General features: G+C 51.4%; 1 protein-coding gene across 3 annotated transcripts in view; it reads left to right on the forward strand.

The window, feature by feature from the left end:
• Window positions 1-15441, forward strand: part of ASTN1 (astrotactin 1) — a 55906-nt gene that overhangs the window by 37169 nt on the left and 3296 nt on the right. For 2 of the 3 annotated variants that reach the window (XM_033067727.1, XM_033067728.1), the window contains exons 12-23: window positions 248-414; window positions 544-738; window positions 1066-1193; window positions 3402-3506; window positions 3679-3867; window positions 6286-6554; window positions 6798-6931; window positions 7298-7449; window positions 7793-7928; window positions 8052-8152; window positions 8615-8798; window positions 13594-15148. In XM_033067727.1, coding sequence (XP_032923618.1) covers window positions 248-414; window positions 544-738; window positions 1066-1193; window positions 3402-3506; window positions 3679-3867; window positions 6286-6554; window positions 6798-6931; window positions 7298-7449; window positions 7793-7928; window positions 8052-8152; window positions 8615-8798; window positions 13594-13828 — 1995 coding nt within the window. In that variant the 3' untranslated portion in view covers window positions 13829-15148. Of the gene's footprint in view, window positions 1-247; window positions 415-543; window positions 739-1065; window positions 1194-3401; window positions 3507-3678; window positions 3868-6285; window positions 6555-6797; window positions 6932-7297; window positions 7450-7792; window positions 7929-8051; window positions 8153-8614; window positions 8799-13593; window positions 15149-15441 lie in introns of those variants that run through there. The other variant, XM_033067729.1, reaches the window with a different exon arrangement.

Below are 15441 nucleotides of genomic sequence, written 5' to 3' on the forward strand. Positions count from 1 at the left end.
GCCTTGGTGGGGGACAGCTTGGAGGGCTCCCACCTCAGGAGATACACTCCTGAGGGCTGCAAAGAGGCTTTGGTGCAGGAGGAGTATCTGCAGCTGTGGACGGTGCTGCTGCTGTCCTTGCAGCCCCTGAGCACTGCTCAGGTGGCAGTTTCCAGTGGGCAGCGATGCTGGAGCCCTGCCCTCCACCTCAGCCACAGACAGATTTCTTCCCAGGGGTTTTCACCTCTTACTTTCCCCACCTCACCAGTGCCCAACGGGACTGAGCCCCATGAAGGACGGCACTGGCTGCTATGACCGTCATGTCGGTGTGGACTGCTCCGATGGCTTCAACGGCGGCTGCGAGCAGCTGTGCTTGCAGCAGATGGTCCCCCTGCCCGAGGACCCGCTGCTCTACAACATCCTCATGTTCTGTGGGTGAGTGACCCATCACCTCCCTGAGCTTGTAGGGTTGGGATGGAGGGGGTATCCTCTGTTCTTGTGGCTATCCTCAGTGTTGGGGGGTGTCAGCTGCAGCTGACAGCAGACCTCATGCTGGCTTCCCAGGTGCATCGAGGACTACAAGCTGGGCACGGACGGGCGATCGTGCCAGCTGATCTCGGAGTCGTGCTCTGAGGGGGGGGACTGTGGTGAGCCTCGTGAGCTGCCCATGAACCAGACACTCTTTGGGGAGATCTTCTATGGCTACAACAACCACTCCAAGGAGGTGGCACCAGGGCAGGTGCTCAAAGGGACATTCAGGTGAGTTGCAGACATGGGGAGGGGACCCCAGAAGGGTCAGATCTCACCATCCTCTCCAAGAAGAAGGCATGGGAAGGAGCCTGGGGCTGGACCATAGCAGACTGCCTAGTCTATCCAAGTCTGGCTTCACTTTGCAGAAGATGGAGGGGCTGGTGGGGAGGGCATATCTGATGCTTTCCATCAAGAGTAGACATCTTTTTAATCTGTGCCTGAAGGAAAAGAGAAGTACCAGGTGCTTTTATGGGATGGGTCACTTGCTGGCAGGGATGATCCCAGTAATTTCTGTTGTCCTCCAGCCTTGCTCTTCTCTCTGCAATTAACTTCCAGGCAGAACAACTTTGCCCGGGGCCTGGAGCAACAGCTACCGGATGGGCTGGTGGTGGCCACAGTGCCCTTGGAGAGCCAGTGCCAAGAGGAGCTCTCTGACCCCATGCCTGATCCTGAGTTCCTCACTGGTGAGTGAGTCCAGCTGAATCCATGTCTCTCACAGTAAGGCAGCTGTCAGCATGTCCAGCTTCAGCACCTTAACCTCCCACAGTATATATCTACTGTGGGATGTATATAGTCTGGCTTTATCACCCTGTGCTCAGCTGCACGTAGAGGAACCAGCAACTGAGGGTAGATTCCTTTTTCCAGTAAGAAGATGGCATTAAAAATGAAGGAAAGGCAAAGGCTGTAAATGTAGAATGTAAAAGCTGAAGCACCCATCAAATATTTGGGGCATTTGCAAAAGGATTTTTTCGTTTTGTTTTTGCAGGCAATAAAGGTTTTCCAACTACCTTTGATTTCTTTGCTGATATAATGAATCATTCAAAACCCAAAATGTTTTGGTTTTCTTGCTAGAGCATCATGGGCCATGAGTGATAGGTTATCATGGGTTCCTAGACAGCCTTCAAGGATTTGCATTTTTTCCAAGTTGCCAGTACATAAATAGCCTTCATTAATTGGTGTTTGTTGCTGTTGGCTGAAATGGCCCAGACATCGAGGAGCTACTAAGCATAGGATGTGGCTAGTAAGGTGTTTTGGTCTCCTGGGAGACCTCATGCATTTGCTTCGTCTGGCAGAGCTTTCAGGAGGATTTTGGGGAGCACCCATGGACTATATCTAGGGTCTGGTGGGTGCTGGTCGCCCTGACAGGGTGTATGGCAATGAAGCTGTGTGTGCAGGAAGATTCAGCAGGGAGGAGGGTGCTGGTGGGTCTTGAGGAGCTGAGCTTCCCCAAGAGAGCTGGATAGGTGGGTCACTCCTGCTTCCCTGGGGGTGCCCAACCCTGCCTGGAGGTGCTGGAGGACACCTACCTCCCAGTGAGGCTCTCCTACCTGTGACATGGGTACTGCCACCACAGCCCCAACATCACAGCAGTGTCAGTGGGACTAGGACTTCACTGGCAATTATGCTAGGGAGGTAAAAGCCAGTAAATTATCCTATTCATTTCCCACTGCTCTGCTGGCTTTGTGGCTGATTAAGGGGGGGAAAAAAGAAAAAAAAAAGGAAAAGAAGTAAAATATTCTCTGCTTGTCAGAAGCCTGGATATCACTGTGAATACATGAGAGACAGAGCTGCTGAGTAAGGAAGGGCTGTTTTTGCACAAACACTTTACAGGGAAGAACAAGGCTTTGAAGCTGTCGGCAGCAGCCAGCACTGAAGAGAGAGGTGCTGGAAGGCAAAGGATCTTATCCTACTTATACTCTGCCTTCAGGTCTTGTTACAGAGGGGGGGATGCCCACTGTTATCCTCATGAACTCCTACTGGGTGCCTGTTAGCAGCAGAGTTTGCTGCTGAGCTGCTGAGTGGAGGTGTGACGTGCTGGCTGTACAGCACTGGAGCTGCAAGGGAGGATATGGCCTGTCCCAGCATCCTGCTGTGGCACTCTAGGGGTGCTCTGGCCACCAAATTCAGATCCATGAGCACTCTTCAGTTCCCTTGCTGGGGCTTTGTCTGAGGCTCGGTGGCCTCTCTGTCCCTCTGCTCATGGAAGCTGAGCTGCCATGTGCCTTGGGCAGGAGTAAGTGGCTGCCGAGCCTGGGTCTCCATGAATTTCTGGCTTCTGTAACTCACAGCTAAATGGCTGAAGAATGGGATGTCTTTGAAGGAGAAGGACAAACTCTAGGTCCTGTTCAGCCCCAGAATTTCCATAATGTCCTGAGGGAACATTAGCATCAACAGGCCAGCAATTTCCCCATCCATCTGTTGTCCACTCAGCTCAGTCCCAGCCGAAAGGGACCCACGGCCTCTTGGCTGGTCGCACTTGGGCGCATGTGGCATGACGGTGACTGTTCCCAGGCCTGCAAACAGCTCATTAAAAAGCACAGCTCTCATTATGACATAATTAGCACACCTGGGCATGCCTTGGGAGTGGGCACTGGGAAGGAAGCAGGAGGGAAAGCAGGAGGAGGCTCATTATCTTCCAGTGCAGAGCCCTGGACAGCAGAATGAAACAAGCCTATGTGTTTTCCTTCAAAAACATCCTTTTAATTGCTGGGGACCATCTGACCTCAACTCGGAATGCCTCCCTGGGGGCATGTGGTGTGTACAGAACCCTTTTCCCTGGCTTCTTCCCACCTTCCTGGCTGTGTTGCTCAAGGCACAAAGGGCTGCAACCGTTCCCATGGTGAGATATTGCTCAGCAGTGGCATTAAGTCCCTGTGTCCTTTCTCTGGCAGGCATGGTGAACTTCAGTGAGGTGTCTGGGTATCCCCTCCTGCAGCACTGGAAGGTGCAGTCTGTTATGTACCATGTCCGGCTCAACCAGATGACCATCTCCCAGTGTAAGTATGCAGGGACAAGGGGAATAAGGGGAGAAAGGATGGCAAGAGGTGACACAGCCTTTTGCTGGCAGGTGATGGGCTCAAAGCCTGGTTGCCAATTGCGAGTGTGTAGGGAGGTAGCAAGGGTTTGGTGGGCTCTGGGAACTGAGCATCTCTTCCATCTCCTTCCCAGCCTTCAGCAATGCACTTCACTCTCTGGATGGAGCCACCTCCCGTGGAGATTTTGTGGCGCTGCTGGACCAGTTTGGCAACCACTACATCCAAGAGGCAGTGTATGGCTTTGAGGAATCCTGCTCCATCTGGTATCCCAACAGGCAGGTCCAGAGGCAGCTCTGGCTGGAGTATGAGGACATCAGCAAAGGTAGGAGCTGATCCTTGGGAAGGGTACTCATAGACACCCCATGGGAGTGGGAAGCAGGGTTTGCTTTTGGCAAGCAAAAGTGGGAAGTGGGATTTGTTTTTGCTTTTGGAAGGTGTGCAACCCTGTGTCAGGACTGCTTCCCATGTCATCATCTCACACCATACTCTTGCACCCTTTGAAGCCAGCTGAAGGATTCCTATGGATTTCAACAGGCACTGGTCCAAAAAGAAAGATCAATACCCACAGCCTTAGGGAGACGAAAGATAAGTGCACCAATCCCACCAAGCCTTCTGCCTCATTCTGGACTTAACTGTTGTCTTTAATCTTATTCTTTCCTTCCTTTTGTCTCTGCCATATCTACTCTCTTCCACTTGCATCCCGCAGCCAGACTTTTCTCCCTTCAATGTGTTTCCCTCTCTGGGGCTCTCAGCACTGCGATTTTAATGCCTGGGAACCAGTCAGGAGCTGGGAGGTTCATCATGATGCAGAGGGCATCTGGCACTTCTGCATTCCCTCCGGTGCCCTGGCTGCAGTGAACTGTGATGGATCCCCAGTGGAAGAGGTGGTGCCCACTTTGAATGGCAGCTTTACAAAAGCTGAGGCAGCCTACCTCCTGCCTGCTGCCATCTGTCCTCAGGACTGTAGCAACTTGGTCTAGTGGAAGGTGTCCCTGCCCATGGCAGGAAACTGGAACGAGATGGTCTTTGTTGTCCCTCCCAGTCCAAACTATTCTCAGATTCTATGATTCTACAATCTCTTGTGCTGGCCTCAGAAAAGCTGCCTGCAGGCATTTTCCTGCCTGTTCTGGGGATGATGATTTGCAGCATCCAGTCTTGGGCAGCAAATAAGAGCCAGCTCCCAAGCCTGGACATGGGGAATGCTGAGCAGAGCTGCTGCTTTTCAGATGACCTTGGTTTTCTGCTCCTGCCCAGGAATTCCCAGATTAAGGCAGTGTGAACCTGGAGTTCACAGGCACCATAAACAGACACACCATTTCCATCATGAAGCTTCCTAATTCTCAGTATTGGCACCAGCCTATGGTGCTGCTCTTGCTATGTCCCAGCCACAGAGACCTTCATTATCTCCCTGGGGCTCTTGTTTAGGAAGGGCTTCTTTCAAAGCCTCAGTCTGGATCCTGTGGGCTCAGGTCTCCTGGAAAATGGACTTCTTCACAAGCCTACCTAGAAAAATACAACCCTGGTGCTGTTTAGCAGTAGGCTGTCCACAGATGTAGCACCTCTTGATTGCAACTACTTTTTTTCTCCTGCAATTTCCTTCTCTTTGATTTTTGTGCTTGGAGGCTTTTCAGGTCTGGCAGCCTTTTTCAACCCACAGTATCACATTTAGGTTTCACTTTGGCACCTGCCACTTTCCTTCCTTTGCTTTTTGTTTGCAAACATCAGGGGCTGGATATCGACTGAGAAATTGCAAGAGACAAATCATTTCCTGACTCCTCTGCTTTTCCTCAGTGCCTGCTAAGCTGCAATTCACAGACAGCCTAAAGTGGTCCATCTCCAGCTTCCTGGGGGAGCAGAGCAACACTTCTGTATCCCAGGTTTTGTTTTAACAGCCATGTTTTCTTTGCAGGAGTCTCAAGGATGGGCTAGTCCTGGCCCATTTCTCCACAAATCCTTGCTGTAGGGAGATTTTCTTACTGAGTTACGGATGTGGTCCATGGTGGCTCCCCACAGTAGCCAGCCCATACCAAGTCACTAGTAACAATGGCCTGAGCCTGCCCTGGGGGTGAGGCTTTGCCTGGTCGTCATTCAACTTCCTCCAACCCCACCAACCGTCTTCAATGGTTCCTCTAGGCCCGTCTTTCTTCTGTATAAATCCAGGGACATCCTGACAGGGATTTTGTGTGAAAAACATTGTTTCTCGTCATGGCAAGGCTCGCCATAGCAGGGTGACGCTACCCAGGGCACAGCAGCAATGGGCAGATTTTACCTTTTTGACTGTTCCTCTTGTGCCAAAATATTTCCTGCTATGTAGGGCCAGGAGGGTTTTTGCAGGAGAATGGTTGGCAGGGGTCTTTGTCTTTGGTGGGGAGGCAGTGTGATGTGAAGGCGCTCAGACCAGTCCTTCAGGAGTCTCCAGCCAAATGGAGGAGGCTCCCTCTCGTGGGGACTTGCTGTAAGGATGGTCTGTCCCAGTCCAGGGGTAGGAATGAGCCTGGGGAAACTGAGGCACTGGGAGACCAGAGGACCTGCAATCACAGAAGCCAGGGTGGGCTTTTCAGTCCCGATTCCTCCTCTGAAGACCAGTATGTATTTCGTCCCTACAGAGCTCTTAAGGATAGAGGGGGCTCTTCGGAAGAGCTGCCTCTCTCCTGGCTGGAAGGCAGAGCTCTAGTCCCCTCATATTCCATTACCCATGGCTTGGAGCCCACCCTGGTGTCCCTTTTTTCCCCCTCTCCAGGCAACTCCCCCTCAGATGAGTCCGAGGAGCGGGAGCGGGACCCCAAGGTGCTGACATTCCCCGAGTACATCGCCAGCCTCTCTGAGTCGGGCACCAAGCGCATGGCAGCTGGCGTGCGGATGGAGTGCCAGAGCCGCGGGCGCTGCCCCTCCTCCTGCCCGCTCTGCCACGTCGCCTCCAGCCCCGACGTGCCAGCTGAGCCCATCCTGCTGGAGGTCACCAAAGCAGCCCCCCTCTACGAGCTGGTCACCAACAACCAGACCCAGCGGGTGAGGAGCCACGTGCTGGGGGTGTTGGAGTGGGCAGGAGGGGTGGCAGGACAGCATTGTAGCTGTCTTTGGAGGCAACTTGCCCAGATAGCATCATGTTCAGCCCTTGCCTATCGATCAGCCCTGCTGTCCAGGGTGGATGGACCATGCTGAACCCATCAGAGGATGGATGAACACTGGCACAAGTGGTGGTGGGATGGGAGCTCACCTGCCCAGTGCTCAACCCCTTCTCCTCTCTCCCAGCTCCTGCAGGAGGCCACCATGAGCTTGTTGTGGTGCTCAGGAAGTGGGGATGTCATCGAGGACTGGTGTCGCTGTGACTCGAGTGCCTTCGGGGCTGACGGGCTGCCCACCTGTGCACCTCTCCCCCACCCAATGTAGGTGCCCAGCCTGGTTTTTTGGTGTGATGGGTCTGTGAAGAGGTGCTGATGGCCAACAGTGTGGTGGCAGGAGGTGGTGGGGCTGTGTGCCTTTATGGGAAAGGTTTGCAAACTGATGGGTAACTTGAAAACTGGGTGGAATTGCAGTGTCTTAGTTCTAAGTTCAGCTGAGGACTGTGGGGCTGGCTGTGGATCCATCCTGGTAAAGCAACCTTAGGGAATGAGTCCTTTGGACCAACATGCCCAGAGCCAGGAGGGGAAAGGGAGGGGGAGTAATTTCTCTCCTGAGGTTGCTGTCTCCTGTGAGTTAATGGCTTTGAATCCCTTCTGTTGTGAGAAAGTAATGCAAAAATTGTCCCCCAGCCTGCATCTCTCCACTGTACATGAGCCCAGCAGCACACTGGTGGTACTGGAGTGGGGCCACTCGGAGCCCCCTATTGGGGTGCAGATCGTGGACTACCTCCTCCGTCAAGAGAAAGTCACTGACAGAACTGACCACTCCAAGGTGGAGACAGGTGAGAGGGGCCTCCACTGGTTCTCTAGGGAAAGTGGGTTGGAGATGTTAGAAGAGAGCCTCTGTCTTTGTCTTTGCAAGGGGATGCTGCAACGAATCAAATATCCTGTGGAAGAGTGAGCAGCCCTTCTCCTGCCCACCATGCTGCAGAAAGGGGCAGCTCCATACTATAGGGATGAATTTTTCTGGAAAAGCAGTGGGTCCAAGGTCCAACTTTACACCAACTTCATGTGTTAGCCTTGGTCCCCCTTGGCACGAGGCAGTGTGGCAGCAGGCACAGGCTCCCCACAGCCCCAGGGACACCTGTGTCATCACCAGTGGCACATCCTCCCCTCTCTCCCTAGAGACGGTGCTGAGCTTCGTGGATGACATCATCTCTGGTGCCAAGTCACCCTGTGCCATGCCAGCCCAAGTGCCTGACAGACTCTCTTCCACCATCTCCCTCATCATCCGCTGCTTGGAGCCCGACACCACCTACATGTGAGTGCGCTGTGGCAATGCTGACATTCTGACTGTAGTCATCCTGTATTTCATCCTCCTGCTGCCTGTATTTCCATTTGGTCTTCGGAGCCCAGAGCTTTGTTTTTTCCCCTTCTCATCCAGGTTCACACTCTGGGGAGTTGACAACACAGGAAGACGCTCCAGGTCAAGTGATGTGATGGTCAAGACCCCCTGCCCTGTGGTAGATGATGTGAAAGCTCAAGGTGAGATGAAGGGAGCTGCTGGACTATGATGCTTGAGGGAGTTCCTCCTTCTAGCATGTTCTCGTACATATTTTGTGTCCTGGTTGTAACATCTCCTTCACCCACTGAGGCCCAGGAGCTGCCACATGGTGTGGAGGGCTGAAATGGGGGGCTGCAGGAGGCACGTGTCCTCTCTTAAAAACAAAAGTGAATTAAATGGTGTTTCACTTACACTACCTGATGGCGTCACCCATTTATGTTCTTAATTAGACCAAACTGTGGGAAGCTAAGCTGGACTGAGTCTGGGAAATGCCATCTAATCTGTTGCTCCTCCATTGGGACCTTGATACGATGTAATTCATAACTCAGTGGACAAATCTTGGTTCTGGTTTTGGTTTCCCTAGAACTAAGCTTTAGCCCTGGTGGGCTTTATTCATGCCTTTCCTTGCCACCCCACTGAACAACCCCTGTCCTTCTGCCCAGAAATAGCAGACAAGATCTACAACCTCTTCAACGGCTACACGAGTGGCAAGGAGCAGCAGACAGCCTACAACACTCTGCTGGACCTGGGCTCCCCCAGCCTCCACCGTGTCCTTTACCACTACAACCAGCACTACGAGAGCTTTGGGGAGTTCACCTGGCGCTGTGAAGATGAACTGGGGCCCAGGTAGGCTTGGGAGCTGAGTTGGCTAAGCAGGCAGGCCTGGCCACCAGCAGGCTTCTCCCTCATAGACAGTGGTCACCAGGAAGGCATCTCTTCAGAAAACCTCATTATATGATGATGGATGATAGACCTTAGAGTGTCACAGTGGGGTTCTGTTTTGCTGCATGCTGTGCATATGCAAAGACCATTAACATAGGACAAGGTGGAGAGTGGTTGACTGTTGTCAGCCCAGCACTGTTATCCATGCCATCAGCCCTATACTGTCTCTAGAGTTTGGCCTACCATGTTCAGGCTGTGCAGAGTGGCAAAGGGATGGGATTCTCTTTTTTCCTTCATAGGTGATGCCACAGGCAAAAAGGCAGAAGGTCTTGGAAAAATAACGCACTTTTGAGGAAAGAAGATTGGATTCTGCTGTCTACTTTTTCCTGGGCTTTGGCTTGAGCTGAATGCACCTCTGTGTGCTGAACTCTGTCAGCTTGTAGCAGAGGACTGACTTTATGTCTGAATTATGCATTTCCTCACTTTTGATCCACATCTGTGGTTGTGTAGGGGTGACATGAGTGGTTTTGGTGATCAGGCAGTGCTGAGCTGCAAAGCAGGTTTTGGAGGATGTTCTTCTTGGTTCGTCCTGTCTAAAATAGTCTCTTTGTGCCTGAGTAAGCACCATGTCTTTTCTTCTTGTCTTTTCTTTCTCCAAGTCACAGAAGCCCCTCCAGCTGCCTGAGAATGTCCCAGGCTCATGGAGGTAGCCAGATGTTCCCTTCTCCCCATGTCCCTCAACATCTGCTTTAGTCTGCGTGGTTTCCCAGTAATGTAGATATTTCCAGTCAGTTTAGCAAACTGGGCTGAGAGATTGCGTGCACTGCAGTGGTGTTTCATAGCATCTGGCCTCCAAAGAACCAGAGCTGTGACCTCATCTGGAAATCAGGGTTACTTTCAAATGTACATCAACAAGAGCTCCTATGTATGAAATTCATGGCCTCTGCCTTACACTGTGCCCCATACCTCCTCTTGCTGGTCTCACCACCGTCTGTCTTCCAGCCCTGCTTCTCCAGCTGATCGCTTGTGTACTTCTAGCGGAGGATAGGAGATTCTCTGTGTACATTTCTGTCCTCCAAACCTCTGCTAGGCAGTCAGAGAGACTCAGCAAATAGCTTGTCCCTATCTTGCACTTAGTGCCTTGGTGCCTTGGACTTGTCTTGGTACAGCTTTGTTGGAAAACTCCGAGGAGGCCCTCCATGCCCTGGCGTGGAGGTGGGGGTCTCTTCTCTTTCCCCTTTTCCCATTTATGTCCTAATAAATGTGAGCTCTTTGAGGCACAGCCTCAAAGCTCAGTAGCAACATTGCAGCACATGGAGTCTTTTTAGTGCAGAGGCTCCCAGCAGCTCCTCTGCCCAGGCTTGCCTTATTCCCCCAACACCAAGTGGGATCAGCAGACTTGGACTTCAGTCTCATTTTGTCTCAATCCCAGCTGTGGTGATGCCGCTCTGTCTCCATTTTCAAATGTGAAATCCAGCCCCAGTTTGCACAGACCATCTGACATGTGGTGATTTGCATGAGGAGCACATTAAATTCCTTATGTGACAGACTGGAGTCGTCACAGAGCCACCACCATCACTGAGGCTGAGTGTTGCCACTGCTGCTCTCTGCCCCAGTGAGGAGACTGAGGACCAGCCAGAGCATGGAGTGGAAGCTGCCTTCTTCAGTCCCACGGGGCAGAGGTACATTGCCATGGAGCAGCCAGGAATACCACTACATTACCCAAATGATACAATTTTCTGTGTGAATCTACGAGCCAGAGGGTTAATTGCACCCTCTGGAAATGCTGGAGAGCTTAGGATAGGATGATGCAAGTTGCTGATGAACTGTTTGCAGCTCACACTACTTGGAAAGAGGCATTTAGGCAGCTGCAGCGGGTTCTGATGATGACAAATCTTGGAAAGCAGACCTCCTGTTTGATCATTTGCAAGGGCGAGGCACCCAGACTGGTGATGACAGGACAAATCACTTGCAGATGACATTATTTAGCCAGCAGACACTGTTTGTTTGACTGTTACTGATGCTCCTTTGAAGTCGTGGATGAGGACCCACATGACTGACTCTACCATGTCCCTTCTCCACATGTCCAGGGCACCTCCTATTCTGCTCATTTGTGATACACTCGGCTCCCTTCTTGGCAGTGCTGGCTGCTGCACTGAAGAAGCATAACTGGTGAATGCACAGATAACTTGTCAGAGGCTATGAAAGCCAGTCACTCCCTCACGGTCTGAGACTCCTGGCCTTTGCATAAGGAAGGAAAGGGAGAAAAAAGCAAGCAATAACTGGAAGTTGGATTTGATGCAAGGCTTACTGAAGTCTGGTGGTGCCTACGGGCTTTGAGCCAAAATCCGTGGGATCGTATCAGGCATTCCTGAGAGGGTACCTGTAATGCTGGAGGAAGAGGCACTCAAGGCACCTTGCTTAGGTGTCAGATGCAGAGACCAAGACAAGTGAGAGCTTGACTGTTTTCTCATAGCTGGCCAGCTTGGGTGGCTGTCTCCAGAGCCAGCACCCTGCTAACCACCTTTGCCTCCTTGGCAAGCCCTGGTCATGAGCTCTGGGGTGGAGTTGTCATGTGGCTGCAGAGCTGGACAGCCTTTCAGCAACTCCACGTTGGGCTCTTGGAGCTGCAGTCGCATCCAAGGTTTTATCTCCAGGAAAGCCAAGGTTGGACTTGGGGTAAATTAATTCCTCTTCAAGCAGCTCTTCTGTCATGTGCCTAGCCTGGAGAGGGGTATGGAGAGGCAGTGGATGTTTCTTCATGGTTATATCCTGAAGTGGTCAAACCAGTTCATCCTGCTTATCCTAAGTAAGAATGTCCAGTAAGAATGTGATTTTTTTCCTTCAGATTCATGATTTCTGACTGCTGCCTGTTCTGGGCTGAGCAGATGCTAACTTAAAGCTAGTGAGAGGATGTATCTTTTTGTCCTGACTATTCTAACCCACCAACTCATCTTGCAGCTGGGTAGGAAACTTATCACAGTTCATCAGACACTAAAAATTTTGTCTGGGTTTCAGGCACATGAGATACCCTCAAGATGCTTAATTTGAATCTATTGCCTCCACAGTGGCCACATTCCCTGGAGATCACCCAAAGTGTGAGACAAATTTTAAATGAACACAATGTGTTTTATCTGTACAAACTGATTTTCTTGATAAAAACATTAGAAGCACAATTTTAAGAGGACAAACTTGTAAAGAAGAGAACACAACTTAGGTCATGTTTGGCTGTGGTCCTCTGTGTTCTTCCAATATCTCATCCAATACAAGTGGTTGGTAATTTAGCAGTTCCTCACTACCAGGACAAGCCTGCACTGAGGTTATGATGCCCTGGGTGTGCTGTGTGTGTCTGTTGCACAAGATTGATTAATCCTGGGCCTCCTCTGTCTCTGTCACCTGACCTTCTCTCAAAGCTTCCTTGGCTGGGCTGTAGCTCTTTACAAGCTGCTGCTGCAGTGACTTGCCTTTCCTCATCTTGTTCTCCACAACTGGAAGATGCCAAATGCACATGCAAAGAACCAGGGAGGTCTGCCACATCCCCTGCTCTCTCAGAGCTTTTAGGATGTGTTTGATGTATGCCCCAGTATATCCCTTCTGGTTTGCACAGTGTCCTGTAGCACATGTTTCCTAAACTGTTACTAAATATTGCAAGTCATGCAGCAGGAGTGTCATTCACTGTACGTATGTCTTGTGATATTGCATCCTGTGTGGATCATAATTTTTAATCTCACCTTCAACCTTCCATACAGACCCTCACAAGCCAGACATGGCATTTTGGTTTGGATGATTCTTTTTTTTTTTCCTTAAATCTCCCTCCTCCTTAGTGGTATCCTGGGATACTGCTCCCAATAATGTGCCCTTCTGACACTGGAGAAGTTGAGGATGCCCCATTCTTGGAAATGTTCAAGGCCGGGTTGGGACTTGGAGTGACCTGGTCAAGTGGAAGGTGTCCCTGCCATGGGGCAGGGGCGTGGAACAAAATGATCTTTAAGGTCCCTTCCAACCAAACCATTCTGTGATTCTATGATTCCTTCACCAAGCCATGAATTGCCAGCATAGTTCCTGAATATGCAGCACATTCACTAAGTGGAGAGGACACACACAGTGACACTGTTCTGGGCTGGCCATATATGTAAAGCCTGACACTTTTTCGCATTTATTCCTGCTGCCTACAGTGCTATTGACTCTGGATTTCCCATTCTGTTGTATTTGGGGTCCAGTAGTAGCAACAGTGACAGGTGGCACTTGAGTCCCTGGTGATGTCCACGCCAAGGGGTGCTGGGGGTGCTGGGGGTTTCACAGCTATACCTATACCTGTGTTCTTAATAAACTCTTAGTAAACCTGGCCTTGTTGTGTGAGTGGTACAGGGTGGAAGAAGAAGAGCAGACAGGACAGGGAAGTGTGAGTCCCAAGACCAGTGCAGCAGGTCCAGGACTGCCATGGTGACGTGGGCATCTCTGGCCCAGGCAGGGGCTGTTCTCCCATGGATTTAGTTTGCACTGCTGCCTTGGGGTGGTGTGTCCCCACAGCCTTGCCATCCCTCCTTGTCCTGGCAGCATCAGGCTCCACACAACTGCTCTTGTATTACCTCTTCTCCCTCACAGAACTCCCATGGTGTCCTTAACTGTCTTTACTTTTCTCTCCTCATACGTTCCTCCCACCCTTCCTGCCATTCTCTCTGTGGTGTCTCCATCACTCCTGCCACTCCTCACTGTCCATCGCCCCCCTGGCATCTCCCCTTGCCCACCCTCACTGCAGGAAGGCTGGCCTCATCCTCTCACAGCTGGGGGACCTCAGCAGCTGGTGCAATGGCCTCCTGCAGGAGCCCAAGATCAGCCTCCAGCGCTCATCCCTCAAGTACCTTGCCTGCCGCTACAGCGAGATCAAGCCCTATGGGCTCGACTGGTCGGAGCTCAGCCGGGACCTCAGGAAGACGTGCGAGGAGCAGACGCTGAGTGTCCTTTACAATGACTATGGTGACAAGGACTACTGAGGATTCTGGGCACCTGCTCTCAGGCTGGCCTTCCCATGGGCATTTCTGAGGGTTTTACACATGGACCCGTGGAGGGGGAGGGTGTCACTTCTGTTTCTGGAGGCAAGAATTTGGACTGGGGAGCAGAACTGGCTGCTCTGTGCAGGACTGACTCAGTATTAGTTTCTTCTTCAACTTGGCCAAAAGCCTTTCTAGTTAGAAGTCTTGTGGGACCCAGTTTTCCTGGTTTTGTTTTATTCATTTTGCCAAGAGGTTCCTCAGCATTGGTGGAGAAGGCAGGTTGAAAGGACACAGTCCTCTTCTGTCCCATCCCTGCCCTGGCTGTAGGGACTGTCTCCAAAGGTGGGGGCACCAGTCCTGGGAGGAACATGGTGACACAGTCAGGATGGGAGAGCAGGTGATGCAGGCAAAATGGAGGCAGAGCATGCAGGTTAGGTTGAGATGCTTATGGTTATGGCTGAGCTAATCAGCCACTGGATGGCCAGCAGGGTTGGGATGGGTTTTCCTGCAATTGTAATGCATGAGTTCTGGGTGAGATCTGAGCAAGTAATGGTGCTGTTGATCGGCAGAGCTGGCATGGTGTCTGTCATCAGCTGGGGCGAAGAGATGGGCATTGTGACCCCACCTCCTCAGGTTCTTCTGCCAGGGTCAAAACCCACATGTGCTCCAAGACGCAGAGTCCTCCAGAACAAAAGCAGCTTGGCGTCAGGGCCAATGGTCAGCTGGACATTGTGAGCTTTCTTCTTGAGGGAGCACATTCCTAGGAAGTCAACTGTAAAATCCTTTCTGATATTTTTTTGGTTTTAACCCACCATAATAAAAACTTAGAAGCAGCATCAAACTACTGCTGAGGAGATCCCAGGTAGGAGAGCAGCAGCCAGATGGCACAGACAAGATGTTCTGCACCAGACACTTGTAGCTGTGGTATAGGCCAGGCTCTGTGTGGTGAGGAGAGAGGGATGCAAGGTACCCCAATGCAGGATGGTCCTGAAGGTTCTGGTCCCAGAGAGGTCGTGGAGGACAGGCTTCTGGGGCTGTTGCTTGCCTGTGTTCAGGCTCACATCTGCCTCTTCCTCTGGCAACATTTTTTTTTTTTTTTTAAGCCAGAGAGCTGGGGTTGCACTGGGACACTGGTTTGGTTTGGAGCAAATGCATCTCCAAATCCCTGTCACAGCTGATGATGTTGGAGACAGAAAACAGGTTCCTTTAACTTCAGCTTCCGACCTGATTTGCAGAGGAGGCAGCTGTGGACTTGCCAGCTGTGCACCATTGATCTGGACAAGACCAGAGCCCTACAGTGGGATTTTTACGATGCCTCCCAAGAGAAATTTCCTTTTCATTTTTTTTCAGTCTTGGCAGGAACAGTCTTCAGCCTGTCTCATATGATTTTCTGCCTCATTCCTCCTCCTACCTGCCAAGGACATTGAATATTTGCGTGGTGCTTGAGAGGGCAGCAGCTGTTCTCTGCACCCCATCACTGCCAACAGTGCTGCATCACTGTATTTTCTCAACAGCAGTTCAGTGTCTTCCTGCAGGACCACACAGTGCTTTGCTCTTCTCGTGGGCAGGCATCTCTCCAGGGGCAGCTGGCCTGGACTGGGGAGCTGCTGGGA

The sequence above is a fragment of the Catharus ustulatus genome, chromosome 9 (genome assembly GCF_009819885.2).
Source record: "Catharus ustulatus isolate bCatUst1 chromosome 9, bCatUst1.pri.v2, whole genome shotgun sequence".
Taxonomy (NCBI): domain Eukaryota; kingdom Metazoa; phylum Chordata; class Aves; order Passeriformes; family Turdidae; genus Catharus; species Catharus ustulatus.